Here is a 14,379-nt window from a genome sequence, read left to right as displayed (position 1 = left end):
AAACAATTGGGCGAAGTCTTCCAGCAGGTCCTGTCCAATGAATAACTAGGCGGAGCCGGCCGTGAAGTCATGGCCAGCTCTGCCCAGTTGTTATTGTTTAATGACAGATCAGCTTCCCCAGGTCATTTGGGGTCGCTGATCTGTCATTACAACTGGCCGTGAGCTGTTCGACTGAACAGAAGGGCAGAGATGGACGAAGCAAGCCAAAGGATCAGCTATGGCTGGATCCTTTGGCCCTTCAGAGAATAACCCCCTTAATTTACACCCTTATCTGCTGGTGACTTTCTGGTGTCTACTGTGTCTAACTCTTGTACGGCTGCTGTCTTTCCATCCTGGCTGCCACTGACACTGGTCAACAATAATAACTGGGAACCAATCGGATAATATCATGTTTAATTTCCAACATATTTTATCTTATCTATTCCTATTAAGATCTGTTTCCATTATTTTTCTATAAGCCGTTATTATTATTATCAGTTACATTTAAGCATTTTTTTGTTTCATAATGCATTTGGTTATGATTTTTATATCTATATATTTATATTTGAATTGTTGTACCCCAGCATGAACTGAACCAATGTAGGAGCTCCTATATTTACCACCACTTTTATGGTCTATTTTTTAGCTCTAAAGAAGGGGGCTGTTCTGTGTTGTCTTGTTGTAAACGTATACCAATATTAAAAGACTTCGGACTTTGAGACTCAATTCACACCTAGGCAACAGTGCCTTTGTGCATTTCCTCGCACGTTTTCGTTGCACTTATTTTGTTTGTTTTTTCAAGCATTTGTTATGCAATTTGAGAGGAGGAGGGTTGACTTTTGTGTGACAAACACACGCAAAATGCATGAAAATGCTTGTCTCACATGTTTTCCAGGCATTTTTCATTGAAGCCTATAGGACAAAACGTGCTGTAAGCTGCCAAAAGTAATTAATGTACTTTTTTCCAGTGACAGGCATTTTTCTGCTTGCGACAAAATGCTCTGGGGTGAACAGAGGCCATAGAAATGCATGGGAATCCTTTGTCTTGAGCGTTTTGTTGCTCAAAGCTTTGAGTGACAAAACACCTAGGTGTTAACAGGGACTGAGACATTGCTTGTCTCTCTTATTAGACTTTGTACATTTGGTTTTGCCTGACTGTGCCATCTCTGCTTAGTATCTTAGTCTGAGATGTAAATGCTGACCCTGGATGATGATCAGAAGTGTCACTGGCCTTCTGACAACAATGGAAGAGGGCAGTTTCCTCATGAGCACTGCAATCTCCTTAAGCACTAATAAATAGCTATAAGTGTAACATTTACACATTACTTAGCAAGCATGCACTTTATATGACAACATATTTGATGCTAGATTAGGTAGAGTCCTATGTCCCAAAACACACTAGCAAAGATCTTCTTGTCTATGAATAAGCTAAGAATATTGCCTTACAAGGACTTATCATATTTGGTTTAACAATATTTGCTTGTTTTGCTCAGTATTTATTTAACTCATACTCTTATCGTCATTAGCACATCATTAGCATGGAGTAACGGGATGTGACGTCAGCACTCCAAATGTCAAATTGCCATTCCCTTATAAGGGTATCAGATGAAATTTCTTGTAATAATTGTGACACAATTCTGAAAAATAAAAAAAATTTTTACTTTGCACAGGAATTCATCAAAACCTTGTGATTTCATGACATACCTACTCAGTATGGCCCTGTTAATAAAGATTTTCCTGTAAATTGATCTTCATTCTTGTCATCTTCGTAGAGCATGGGAATCAGCATTCCAACAGAAGCCTCAGTAGTTCATATAAACCACTGGATTGCAGCACAGTTTTACATGTTTCCAAATTGCTGACTTCAGCATCCCTATTCCCTTTAGCAGACTGGGAATACCCTGCACTTTAGCTCAGTGTGTGGTTAACCAATTCATAAACATTGCCAGATTTTGAGAAGACAATAGAGAGATCCAAATGTATTCTAAAAACCATTGAAGCCAATGATTGTTTCCTAAGTCAGCACAATATCCAAAAATGCTATACCTCCAAGGAGAAAATGATATGGTGCCTTAATAAAGGAAAACATGTTTAGTTTGGTCTCTAATTTGAGGAGAAATGCTTACTGAATAGTAATGATATTATACAGAGAGGATTTATAAAAAATTATATGTTGTAATTATTTCCCTAGACATCTAATTTGTGCACAACATAAAATGTTTCCATTATAATGTACAGATTATTCTTTTCATATACAAGTTATTGTAAATGAATCATTAGACTGAAGCAGAATTTAACCATTTATGTTGCCTAACAGTCAAGTCCTATAGCTCCACATACTTCAAACCTATGTTTAAGAGCGGAACTCTGGCCAATGAGCAGTTGAATAGTGCATTGCTTCTTGGAATGTTAGAACCAGACTTACAGCTTTAAACAATAGTTTTGGGAGTGATCATATAAATTAGATTTTATCTTACATCTTTCTCCTTTATTTATTAACATTTATATACTTTCTTTCCTTCCTCCTTGTTTTATTGATAAATTAAGTCTAACTACAGTAATGAATGGCATGCATTATATAATGGCAGTCATCGTTCTTGTTCTTTTTCACAGCTGTTGGGTGATTATGACAAGGTTAAAGCCATATCAGAAGGAACTAACTGCAAGTGCAAGTGCGTTGTGAAGCCACTGAACAGAGACTCATGTCAAAGAAATAATGGCAGTCCTACAATGCCAGAAGATTACTATACTGTGGAGACTATAACTTCTGGACCAGACTGTAAGTGTGCATGTGTGGCACCACCGTCTGCTTTAAATCCTTGTGAGGGAGATTTTCGCCTAAGGAAGTTACAAGAAGCAGAGAAAAATGGTTTCAAGGTAGCTGTTCCATACTAAAACATACTTGTGCTACTCCTTACAGTTTGAATTACAGTTTCACCATATGGCTCATATTTTCAGCATTAGAAATTATGTTCCCTGAAATGCATATTTCTACACAAAATCCCTGGGGCGAGTTTACAAAATAGAACTTGCTCTTAGGTAATTTTTCAGAGCTTTTAGATAGGAAGTCAGAATATCTCAAGGCTCTGAGATAATACAGATTCTGAGACAGTCATCATTATGGCCATGATTTATCTTGAGAGGCCACTTTAGCACTTAATTGCTATCATATCTTTATGAATAAAGCCCAATATCTCAGAACTCAGATATTACTGAACTGATTTACTAAAAAAGCAAAAAAAAAAAATAGAATAATAGCTAGGATAAATCACTTCATTTGCACAGTGAGCTTACTTGAGTGTTCACGTATACATGTATAGCAAACACGATACCTGAATCTAGCAAATGGTACATTGCTGTTCAATGTGTGTTGACCATCCAGATTATGACACTTTTCTTTCTTTGATAACATGCAAAAAATTAATGGGTGTATGAAATTCTATAAAAAACAAAAACAAATGTTACCAGCTTGCTAAGCAATGAAATGCATATGTGCCAAACAAAACAGCATGACAAAATATCCTGTGCTGTCTGAGCGGGAAAAAAAACATCACTTATTTATTTTACCAATTACATAGACCAAAAACATTATGGAAGTTGACATTTTTATTTTAATCACACCACCACCCAGCTAGTGTATGTTTGGATATATGCTCCATACCAAACCACATTTATTCATAAATTCCCTGAATATTATCTGAAGCCTGTGCATGCCTGTCCCTACATTATGTGTGCACAGTGAATAAAATGTGCTTGTCTATCAATGATCAATGTGTTGGGGTTGGTTGCATTAGCTTTAGTAAATTTGGCCTAGTACATTTTAGCCAATTCTCTTTCATTAAATATGTCTGGCTAATGATGCTGTCTAATTTTACATGGATGCATCATCTCTTAAAGGAGAACTATGAGGTGAGTGCTTTTCACTCACCTCATAGTTCTAGCCGACCTGTGACAATGAGACTGTCACAGGTCGGCTCAATAGATCGGGAAGTGAGCGAACACATACCGGCGTTCGCTCACCGCTCGATCCTGTCACGGCTCTCTGCCGTGACAGTGGAGGGGCTGGATTCCCCACTCCGATCCGCCAGCGCTGACTGGTGGATCGGACGGGGGAGGGGGCGGGTACAGCTGGCTCTGCCTCTAGATAGGCAGAGCCAGCTGTCAGTCACGCAGCTGGGCGGATCCCGGCACAATTGTCGGGATCCGCTTCAGCTGCGTGACTGTATACCGCGAGCAGCAGCTCGCAGTATACTGCGGCATCTCAGTATAGCGCGAGCTACAGCTCGCGCTATACTGAGCCTAGGGTGACGGGAGGACGCTAGTTTGTGTCCTCCCGTTACCCTAAGGAGAACTATGGGGAAAAGACTTAACCCCATAGTTCCCCTTTAATTCTTAATAAGAGTTTGATGGAAACCTGCCAACATCAGGACAGTGCTGCATCAGCAGAAACAAGGACAGCTGCAAAAAACCACTGGCCAATTTCTATCTGGCAGTCAGAGCAGGCCTATTACTGTTTGATGAAAAAACATATGTTGCTACTAAAGCTACCTGGAAAATATTTTTTTTTTTAAACTGAAATTAATCAGATTGGGGTGCTGCTGTTGTAAAAGAAAAATTGTAAAAGAAAAAAAATCATTTCCACAGCCAAATGTACGGTGTTGCTGGGACTGTCCATGAAAATCGTACCATTTTGTAACACCACATACAGCTATAAAGCATTCCTTAACCATGGTATTTAAAGGATCTGGGTATATTCAATTTTGCCCTCGAAGCTCTTTGAAATGCCCACTCCACACTGTAGGGTATTTTTCCCCCCATTGCTTCACATCCCCCATAGCAGTGTCCAGCTTTACATGCCTATTTTTTAAAGTGGTTTGCTTATTAGCCCTAAAGCTGACTAATGAGAGTGCTATATTGACACTCTTCCATCTGACATCCTTCGATCAGAAAATTGAAGGAGCCAGAGGTAAAATTTTGGGGCAAACAGTGACAGTAACCAATCAGGCACTGTTAGACTTGTGCGCCGTCAAAAAATTTGTTTCGTTTCGGAATATCCGTTATTTTGTATTTCGTAATTTGTGTCCGAAACTCAATTCGGATTCGTACGAAATACAAATTTTCGTTAGTTTCGGCACATTTTCGTAAGTTTACGAACATTCGTTATGATGAAGTCAAAAAGCAAAAATACCTTTGTTAATATTGGAGTCGATGGTAGTTGTTTTTTTTTATCCGAAATACGAAATTCCGTTAACGGATTTCGGATCCGAATTTCGTATTTCGAATATAAAAAAAAACTACCATCAACTCCAATATATTAACAAAGGTATTTTGCTTTTTAACTTCAATATAACGAATGTTCGTAACGGAACGAAAATCCGTTAACGGAATTTCGTATTTCCTGCCTGTATTGTAATGCAACTCTCAGCAGAAGAAGAGAAAACCACTGATTGGTCAACCAAACGAAATACGAATTCCGTTAACGGATTTCGGATCTGAATTTCATATTTCGGATTAAAAAAAACAAACTCATCAACTCCAATATTAACAAAGTTCTTTTGCTTTTTAACTTCATCATAACGAATGTTCGTAACGGAACGAAATTCCGTTGACGGAATTTCGTATTTCCTGCCTGTATTGTAATGCAACCCTCAGCAGCAGCGGATCCGTATTTCGTATTAAAAAAAAAATCTTGTCATGTTGTTCAACCTCATTTACAGGGGTAATATTAGTTCCCATTTCAAAAAAATTCGGATACGAAATTCGTTAACAGAATTTCGTATTTCGGATATAATTCAGAAACTGCAATTCGGATTTCGGATGCTACCGAACTTACGAATTTCAGGAAAATTTGTACGAATTTCGATTCGTAACGAAACGAATCGCACATGTCTAGGCACTGTCAGGATGCAAAACACACAGGGAGAGATTCGTCTAACCATACTGTTTATATTGTCTACGTTCAGCCCACAGTTTGAATTAAAGGAGAACTATGAGGTGAGTGCTTTTCACTCACCTCATAGTTCTAGCCGACCTGTGACAATGAGACTGTCACAGTCCGGCTCAGTAGATCGGGAAGTGAGCGAACACATACCGGTGTTCGCCCACCTCACGATCCTGTCACATTTCTCTGCCGTGACAGGAGAGGGGCTGGATTCCCCCCTCCCCGCTCCGATCCACCAGCGCTGACTGGTGGAACGGACGGGGGAGGGGGCGGGTACAGCTGGCTCTGCCTCTAGATAGGCAGAGCCAACTGTCACTCACGCAGCTGGGCGGATCCAGACATAATTGTCGGGATCCGCTTCAGCTGCGGAGTCTCAGTATACCGCGAGCTGTAGCTCGCGGTATACTGAGCTTAGGGTGACGGGAGGACGCTAGTTTGTGTCCTCCCGTTACCCTAAGGAGAACTATGGGGAAAAGCCTTAACCCCATAGTTCTCCTTTAAAGAAATATAACTGTGTTTGCCCAGGTTAAAAATAGCCAGTATTTACTGAAAAGATTGCCCCCCATCCTTCCCACCACACACACACACACACAGACTTCAAAAGGATTCACCACAATGTTCGGGTTCGGTAAAGTTTGGTGAATAGGCAGGCAGATTCACTCATCACTATTAGGGATATTATGTCAGAGCTTTTGCCCCAGAGCACCTTTGTGTTATAATATACTGAATGAATAAGGTAAAATGAGAAGAACCTGTGAAGTTATGTATTATCTGTATTTACAGCTATAAAATATATATTGTTATAAAACTTAGCAATGGTATTATTTGTGTAGATAAATTGAAATATAATTTCAATGAAAAGTAATGTTGCATACACTATTGCCTATTTTCACTGTACTAATAACAAGCGTAAATGTAGAAATCACCATGGAAGTAGCTCAGAGATAAGTTGCAATGTAGTCATTTTAAAGTAGCCATTTAAAAAAAAAAATACAATTTTCAGATAGTTTTTTTAAATACTGTAGCTCGGACATTTATCTTGGTAGTTAAGAGCAACGAGTGACAATTGTAATGAATTTTTTTCCTATCCCTCAGCTATCAAGCATTATAGAAATGCTGGAAGGGTCTTTCTATGGATTAGATCTACTAAAACTACATAGTGTGACTACAAAAATGATTGGCCGCATTGAAAAACTTGAAAAGGTAAGCTTTCAGATTTACAAGGACCATTTTTTCTAGGTTCATTTTTTGCTTTCTTACGTAAAGAAGGATTTGGCTCTTCTGTAATTTAATTTGTGTACATTAAATCATATAAGGAAACACTTCCAGAACTCACTGAAAAGATGCTGGACATGTCCTCTGATCCAGAGGGGTATTTAGGCATCAGCTCTGAAAGTGGCTTTGCTGTGTCTTCCAACCAACTACCCTGTTTTGTGCTGAGAGCTATAATAATGTTTTATACTGGCCCAGACTGCCTGACCACTCTCTGCTTGCCACCTGCCTTGCTCCCTGCGAGGACCAGACTACGCTCTTTGTATCCTCCCTCATTGCCTGTCTTGTCTACTGCATACTAGTTGCCAACCTGGACTGCCCGACGACTCTCTCTGGTGCTTAGATCCCATGCCTCAGGTGAGTCTGCATCACCTGCAGGGGAGTGTCATCCTAATCGTTTTCCACTTGACCAATTGTGCAAATACATTGTTGAGCTCAAAATATCTATGCAAGGGGTTCAGCAAGGTCATTTGTATCTTGAGGGCCGCCTTGAGTCCTTGTCTTGTTCTGCCTTGCCCTCTGCGGGTCCATCACCCGCTTCAGCTTTTTCCTCATCAGTCACACCAGAGCCCAAGATACCCTTACCAGATAATTTTTCCGGTGACCGGAGTCACTTGTGGGCTTTCTTAGGTACCAATTTACTCTACTTCCCCCTGCGATCCAAGACCTTCACCGACAAACAGACTAAGACCCCATTCGCACTTAGCTACATAAAAAAATGTGTTTCAGCATTGATTTGAGCTGAGCGACTTTGAGAGACATTGGGCTACAGTGCACATATTGTCGTGCTACGTAGCGCTACTTTTGGCATGGACTTCGTAGCTGCTCCATTGTGCTGCATCCAATCAAAAGCGGTCTTGATGTGACATAATTCCTCTTCCTGTTTCCTGCTTATGTTCCTGCATATATTTCTGTGCAAAAGTGACACTTCTGTAGCACGACGTAGTGCGACAATATTGCTGGTAATGTGTGACATTGAGCTACACCATTGAAGTTTGGGACCAAATCGCACAAAATCCGCTGAAAAATAGGTCATGTTTAAGTGACAAGCTTGAGCTACAGGCTACAGGCGACATTGAGCTGTGAGATGTGACCAGCTCCATTGAAATGCATTGGAAGAGCTACACTGAGCTACATTGAGCTTCAAGTTTGAGCGATTTTTGAGCGGAAATCACGCTACAAAACGCTCACTGTGAATGGGGTCTCAGGTAGGATTCATTATCTCTAACCTCGAAGGCGAATCTCAAGCCTGGGCCTTTTGCCTCCTGGAAAAAGGAAATAGGGTTGTATCCAGCTGTATGATGACCCACACCAAGCGGCCACTGCAGAGTCTGATCTGAGTAACCTCTATCAGGGAGGAAGGCCTGTTGAGGAATATATTTCCAACTTTCATGGACCTGAAAACCGGAGAACCTGAAAATGTGGTGCGGGGCACATTCTATCTGGACATATTTTCAGTGAAGTTAGTAAAATTAATTCATCAAACTGGAGACTGGAGGTACAAGTAAAAAAATATTAGTAGTGAAATATAAAGTGGTTTGATAAGATTATTTCCTTTATAAATGTGGAAAAACATTGTAATACAAATGTGTATTAACTGATCCTAAGAAGGATTTGGTTCTACACTGCTTACATGATTAGCATTGTTGTACAATGTTAGTATTGGCAACACTAACTATATAAATTAACTATATTGCTTCAGGTTATTCATAAAAATATCACAAAAGGCGAAGAAAAAATGAAGGACAATGTGGATGAAATTCAGACTGTGGCCAGGAAGAAAGGTGAAAACAATGATACAAAAACTGAAGATGAAGAGTCTGACAGCATTGGAAAAATTCTTCAAAGAGATGCAGCTGCAGCCTACACTGATTCCCATGTAAGTCAATACCGTCACATATTCTTCATCTTCACCATCAAGTGCAATGCTATGCAGGTAAATGTGCTACGCCTTAAGGTTTTCCAGCAATGGTTCTCAGTAGCCAAACCCAAAGCCAGAAATCTTCTACAACATCACTGTAAAGTAAAAAGTGGCAGTTCAACTCTGTCCTAGTGAATTCTTCACTTCAACTCTAAGCAGAAGGTAAGCCTGACTACTGCATCTAGCCTCAAGCTGAACATAATAATGGTTTTGGTAAGGTGAGAATAGCACAAAAAAACAGTGGCTGCTGGCCTAGTAGAGTACAGCTCTTTTGTGTGTGTGATAAAACCAGTGTTTCTTAAAGAGAAACTGAACGCTGGAAGCAGCACCCCAAAAAAAGTCTGGTCAAGGACAGTAGAATAGTCACCGGTATAGCCTGTGGTCTCCTTGCAGTTGATCTTTTCCCATTACTGACTCACTGTGCCTTGTTCTGCACTGTGTCTCTGTTTGGAGGTGGCTATTTTGGTGGAGGAAGGGCCAGGGGCGTATCTGCCGCGAGGCAAACAAGGCGTTTGCCTAGAGCGGCAGATTCGCTGAGGGCGGCGTTGCTGCCTTGCCTAGGGCAAAGCTGCACATCCCCCCACCCCCGGACTGACCCGCCGATTCCCGTAGATGGCATCACCCACCTCTGTATAGTGCGCTCTCGCCCCCAGCGCCAGCACCACGACACAGAACAGTTCTGACCAGTGAAAAGCGCTATTTAGCACAGTCAAATACGTTTTGATTAGGGATGCACCGATACTAGTATCAGTGCCAATACCGAGTATTTGGGAGAGTACTTGTACTCACCCAAATGCTCCGATACCTTTCCCGATACTGGGACTTACGGCCAGAGGAAAATTTCCGGCAGTGCCGTAGGGGAACATGGAGCCAGCTTCCCGTGCAATCAGGAAGACGTGTGGCAAGTAATGACCCGCCTCCTGGTTTCCGGATTGGCCGGGAAGCCGGCTCTCTGCTGATTGGCTGGAAAGCTGGCCAATCAGCATCAAGCCGGCTTCCCGGTCAATCAGGTCATTACTCGCTGCCCCGCTTTCTGATTGGCCGGGAAGCCAGCTCGATGCTGATTGGCTGGGAAGCCGGTTTCCTGGCCAATCTCAATCAAGCAGATCAAACAACATGGAGCTGGCTTCCCTGGCAATCAGGAAGCCAGACGGCATGTCATTACCTGGTGCTCAGCCAGGGCCGGCCTTAGGGGTGTGCGAGCTGTGCGGCCGCACAGGGCGCCATGGCAACAAGGGCGCCGTGCGGCCGACACAGCTCGTCCTGGGGCGGCTTCTCTCCCCTTACCGCTGGGCGCTGGCCATCCGATATGACAGCGCTCCCTCGTCCGCCCCCCCTTCAGGGGGGGGGCGCAGGAGGGAGCGCTGCCTGCTGTCAGGATGGCGGAGCGGTGAGGGGGAGAGAAGTGTCCGCAGCTGTCAGGATGGCCGAGCGGGGAGGAGATCGGAGCCGCTGTCATGCTGTCAGTTTCAGGATGACAGCGGCTCTGTGCGTGGCAGAGCGGGGGATCGGTAAATATCATTGATTCTTACCGATCCTCCGTGTGCAAAGGACAAACACTGGAGCGATCGACTGATCACTCCAGTGTTTGTAAATAACTGGGGACACATAGTACTATGTGTCCACAGTTATGAATGAACAGGCTGTGATTTACATCACAGCCTGTTCATTCAAGATTTCCTCAATTGGGAGAAGCAGTCACTACAGAGGCTCCTCCCCATTCAGAACCTGCTAGTAAATATTTCTCTATCATCAGTTTGTGAATGAATGGGGAGGAGCCTCTGTACTGAGTGCTTCCCATTCACTGAGTGCTGAGGCTGCAGATAAAGAAATTGAGGATTTGGTGTCATCAATTTCTTTTCTATTTTAAAAGGGAAATGTCAGGGATCTGTTTTGACCCCTAATATTTCCCCAAACCCCCCCCCAACAGTACAAAATAGATAAATAATAAAAAAATAAACAAATAATGGAAAAAATGCAAAACATTATTTTAAAAAAGTAAAAACTGCCCCCCTGTCGCCCCACCTTCCCCGCCCACACACACACACATATTATTAGACAAGTGCGAAGACTAAAAATTAGTTTCAGATGAAATGAACGAAAACAAAAAAAGTTTTAATTTGTTTCATCAAACAAAACACTTTTTTATGCTATTTTGGATTCAGCCATTGGCGTGTTCTGGAGGCAGGGTGCATGACGTCATATAACACCGCACGTGTTGGGCGCCGCCATCTTGGTGTATATCTAGGTGTGAAGTCACCTATATCGGCGTGTGAAGTCACCTGACGCCGCGCATGCATGGCGTCATGTGATGTCATGCTCTCCACCTCCAAGATGGTGGCACGCATTCACAGAACACGCCGGTGGCCAACATGGCCGCACATTCTCAAACAAATTATTATGTGCCTGAATACATTTTTCGTATATTCGGACATATAGTAATCCATTCATTTACATGTAGTCTAGGTTTTATTTTTAGCATACTTTTTAATATGTTTCTTTGCGGCTTAACAAAATAGGAGTCTTTAAATGGTGCGGATATTGGGGGAAATGGGTGTGGTTACGGGGTGTGTGGTCACTAAAGGGTGTGGCCACTGAGGGGCGCTGTAAAGCTTTCTCGCACAGGGTGCCTAAAGGCCTAAGGCCGGCCCTGTGCCCAGCTTCCTGATTATCCGGGAAGCCTGCTCCATGCCAGCGGAAGCACCGGTATTGGTATTCGGTATCGGCTACTCGTACTCGATACCGAAAAACCAGTATTGGTGCATCCCTAATTTTTATTGAAACTATTTTTTTGTATTGGGACAAGTAGATTGTAATGAAAGACAAGTAGATTTGGCCCCTGCTTTAGCCCTTGGACAAGTAGTTTTTTTAAAAAAAACCTGTGTTGTTTAACAGGCTTCTAATTTTATAACAGTGGATATTGGCAGTTTCCCGTAAGACAAGAAGATAAGCCAAATTTAATCATTGTCATTCCCTTGGGTTTAGTTTAAATTTAACAGAATGCCATTTAACAAGGCTAATGCTCCAGGCATGTTCAAAGAACCAATATATAAATGTTTGGGAATTTTATTTTGAAACTATTTTATAATACCTAGATGATATTATTGTTTTATAAATCATCAATTAATATTTCTAGCATCTAAACTTATTATAAGGGATGCACCGATACCGATACTAGTATCGGTATCAGTGCCGATACCGAGTATTTGGGTGAGTACTCGTACCCGGCATTCTGATTGGCCGGGAAGCCGACGTCATGCTCCCTCATCATTGCATGAATCATAATATTAAGAAAGTGACCTTAAAGCATTAGTTTGTATTGTTTTAGAAAAAATAGGACTTATCCCTTTAAGATAAAGGATCAATAATTGGTATCTGCGAGTACTTGATCAAAAGTATCGGTACTCGTACTCGGTCTTAAAAAAGTGGTATCGGTGCATCCCTACTTATTATGATAAAGAGTGTCTGCATTCAGTTTGCATCCAAGCTGCCAAGCATTTATATATGGCCAAAGACATATATATTGTAATGCGGCCATATACAGTAGTAAGTGCCCAAGGAATTGCAAGTGACCCGAAATAGGTGCAGACAGCCGAGAAATGGTCCATGTTATATAAGGTTTGTCAAGGTCAGGCCCTTTGGGAACCTGAGGGCGCTGAAAGCAGAACAGCAAAGACTTCTAGAAAATAGCAGAAATGTTTCATCAACTCTTGAGGGGCAATGGAAGGGAAAGGAAGATTCTATAACAGAATTGTTGATTCTAGAATGACTATGCAGACTATTGGTCTTATTTTATATAATATATACAGATAGAAGTCTGCAGAAATTTGGATCCATATTAACCCCAAAACTGGATAATGTGGAAAATATGACTACTTTTGCCAGTAGGGGGCTAAAAAACTATACCAAATGTTGTTTGTTTAAGTTGGAACTGCTTGCTGTAGTGCTGCCAATTACAGAGCAATTCAGGGAACAGTTGGCAGAAAGTAAGGTACAGCTTTGTGTGGACAATAATCCTCTGGCCTCTTTGTGCACATTTAAATAAGTGGATATGGGTTGCCAGATTAGCTCAGTTTGATTACATTATTCACTGCAAGCCTAGAAAAAGTCCTGCCAATTTTGATGTGCTGAAGCACATATTATTATTCATAATAATAATAAAAATAATCATAACAACAGAAGTCGGCAACTGAGGTGAATGAGAAACCAGAAGAGCCCATTGATGACATTGACAAGGTGTTTTAACATTTCAGCAGAGAGCAGCGGGAAGTATTATTACTGTTGTCCTTAGCCGTAGTAATGTGGGAATCTGCACTAATTCAATTTCCCAGGGATCCAGTTTGAAATTTCGAGGATCCACAGAAAGTGGTTAATCCCACTGATGTCTATGGGGGAGATACTTGTTAGTCAATTCTGGCCATGTGAAGCATGGGAAAAAAGCATAGAAAGCCAGACACTGCCGTGAGAGACATGTACTAATGTCAAAACAATTGTTAAAAAAACACCGTAGCTTCAAATATGACAGGAAAAAAACACAAACCCTTTAAAATTACAGGTTTGTTGGATTGCTTAAAGCTGTATTTGGTGTTAAAGAACAGTATGATTTTCACAAACAGCCTCTGTGACAGTGTACTCTGTAAGCACATTTTTGTCTGGAATTGTTTTTTTTTCCTTTTACAATATGCTTGAATTACATACTGAAGCTGCACCCCTATCTGAATAATTTAATTTTTTTTCCTGACAGCTCCATGTCAGCATACGAATGGGTAATCCCCCCCACTCCCAATAGGACCATTAACTCAGAATTTTTTGGATCCCACGCTGACAAGCCATTCCTTTTTTCTCCTCCTCAATAGGATCGAGTGCATAGCTGCCTTCCTGGCTGGATTTAATATCTGGCTGACCACTTTGTTAGGTGAAGTTCCCCCTGTGTTCGTTCCCATATGGCTGCTGGTGTGGGAAACCCCGCTGCTAGTCCTCGGGGAATCCGACTGGCTGGATAAAGTCCAGCATCTGAGGGGTATTGAGCCAACTTCTGTCTGCGTTCTGTCGCATGAAGATGGAACGCACGCTATGCGTTCCATACGTGGCCCAGCTCGGCCTATGGTGGCAGTGGCGGACCAGGTGTCTGTGCTTCCTCCCGCTGCACCTGGCCAGGTATGTGTGCTCTGTAATACAGAGCCTGTTGATTCATGAGCTACTACATTGTTGGCAAATATTAACTGTGTCTCATGTTAACATTGCAACATGATTCAGCCTATGCCTA

At 41.7% G+C, this 14,379-nt stretch overlaps 1 protein-coding gene across 1 annotated transcript in view; it reads left to right on the top strand.

Moving 5' to 3' along the window:
• Positions 1-14,379, top strand: part of LOC108802317 (olfactomedin-like protein 2B) — a gene marked incomplete at its 3' end in the record, with an annotated part of 82,144 nt that overhangs the window by 55,087 nt on the left and 12,678 nt on the right. Inside the window, exons 3-5 of the mRNA XM_018574182.1 lie at positions 2,593-2,856; positions 7,016-7,123; positions 8,895-9,071. Of these exons, the coding sequence (XP_018429684.1) occupies positions 2,593-2,856; positions 7,016-7,123; positions 8,895-9,071 (549 nt within the window). The remainder of the gene's footprint in view (positions 1-2,592; positions 2,857-7,015; positions 7,124-8,894; positions 9,072-14,379) is intronic.

The sequence above is a fragment of the Nanorana parkeri genome, unplaced genomic scaffold (assembly GCF_000935625.1).
Source record: "Nanorana parkeri isolate BGI_ZX_2015 unplaced genomic scaffold, ASM93562v1 scaffold2790, whole genome shotgun sequence".
Classification (NCBI taxonomy): Eukaryota; Metazoa; Chordata; class Amphibia; order Anura; family Dicroglossidae; genus Nanorana; species Nanorana parkeri.
This window is presented reverse-complemented; position numbering and strand designations above follow the sequence as displayed.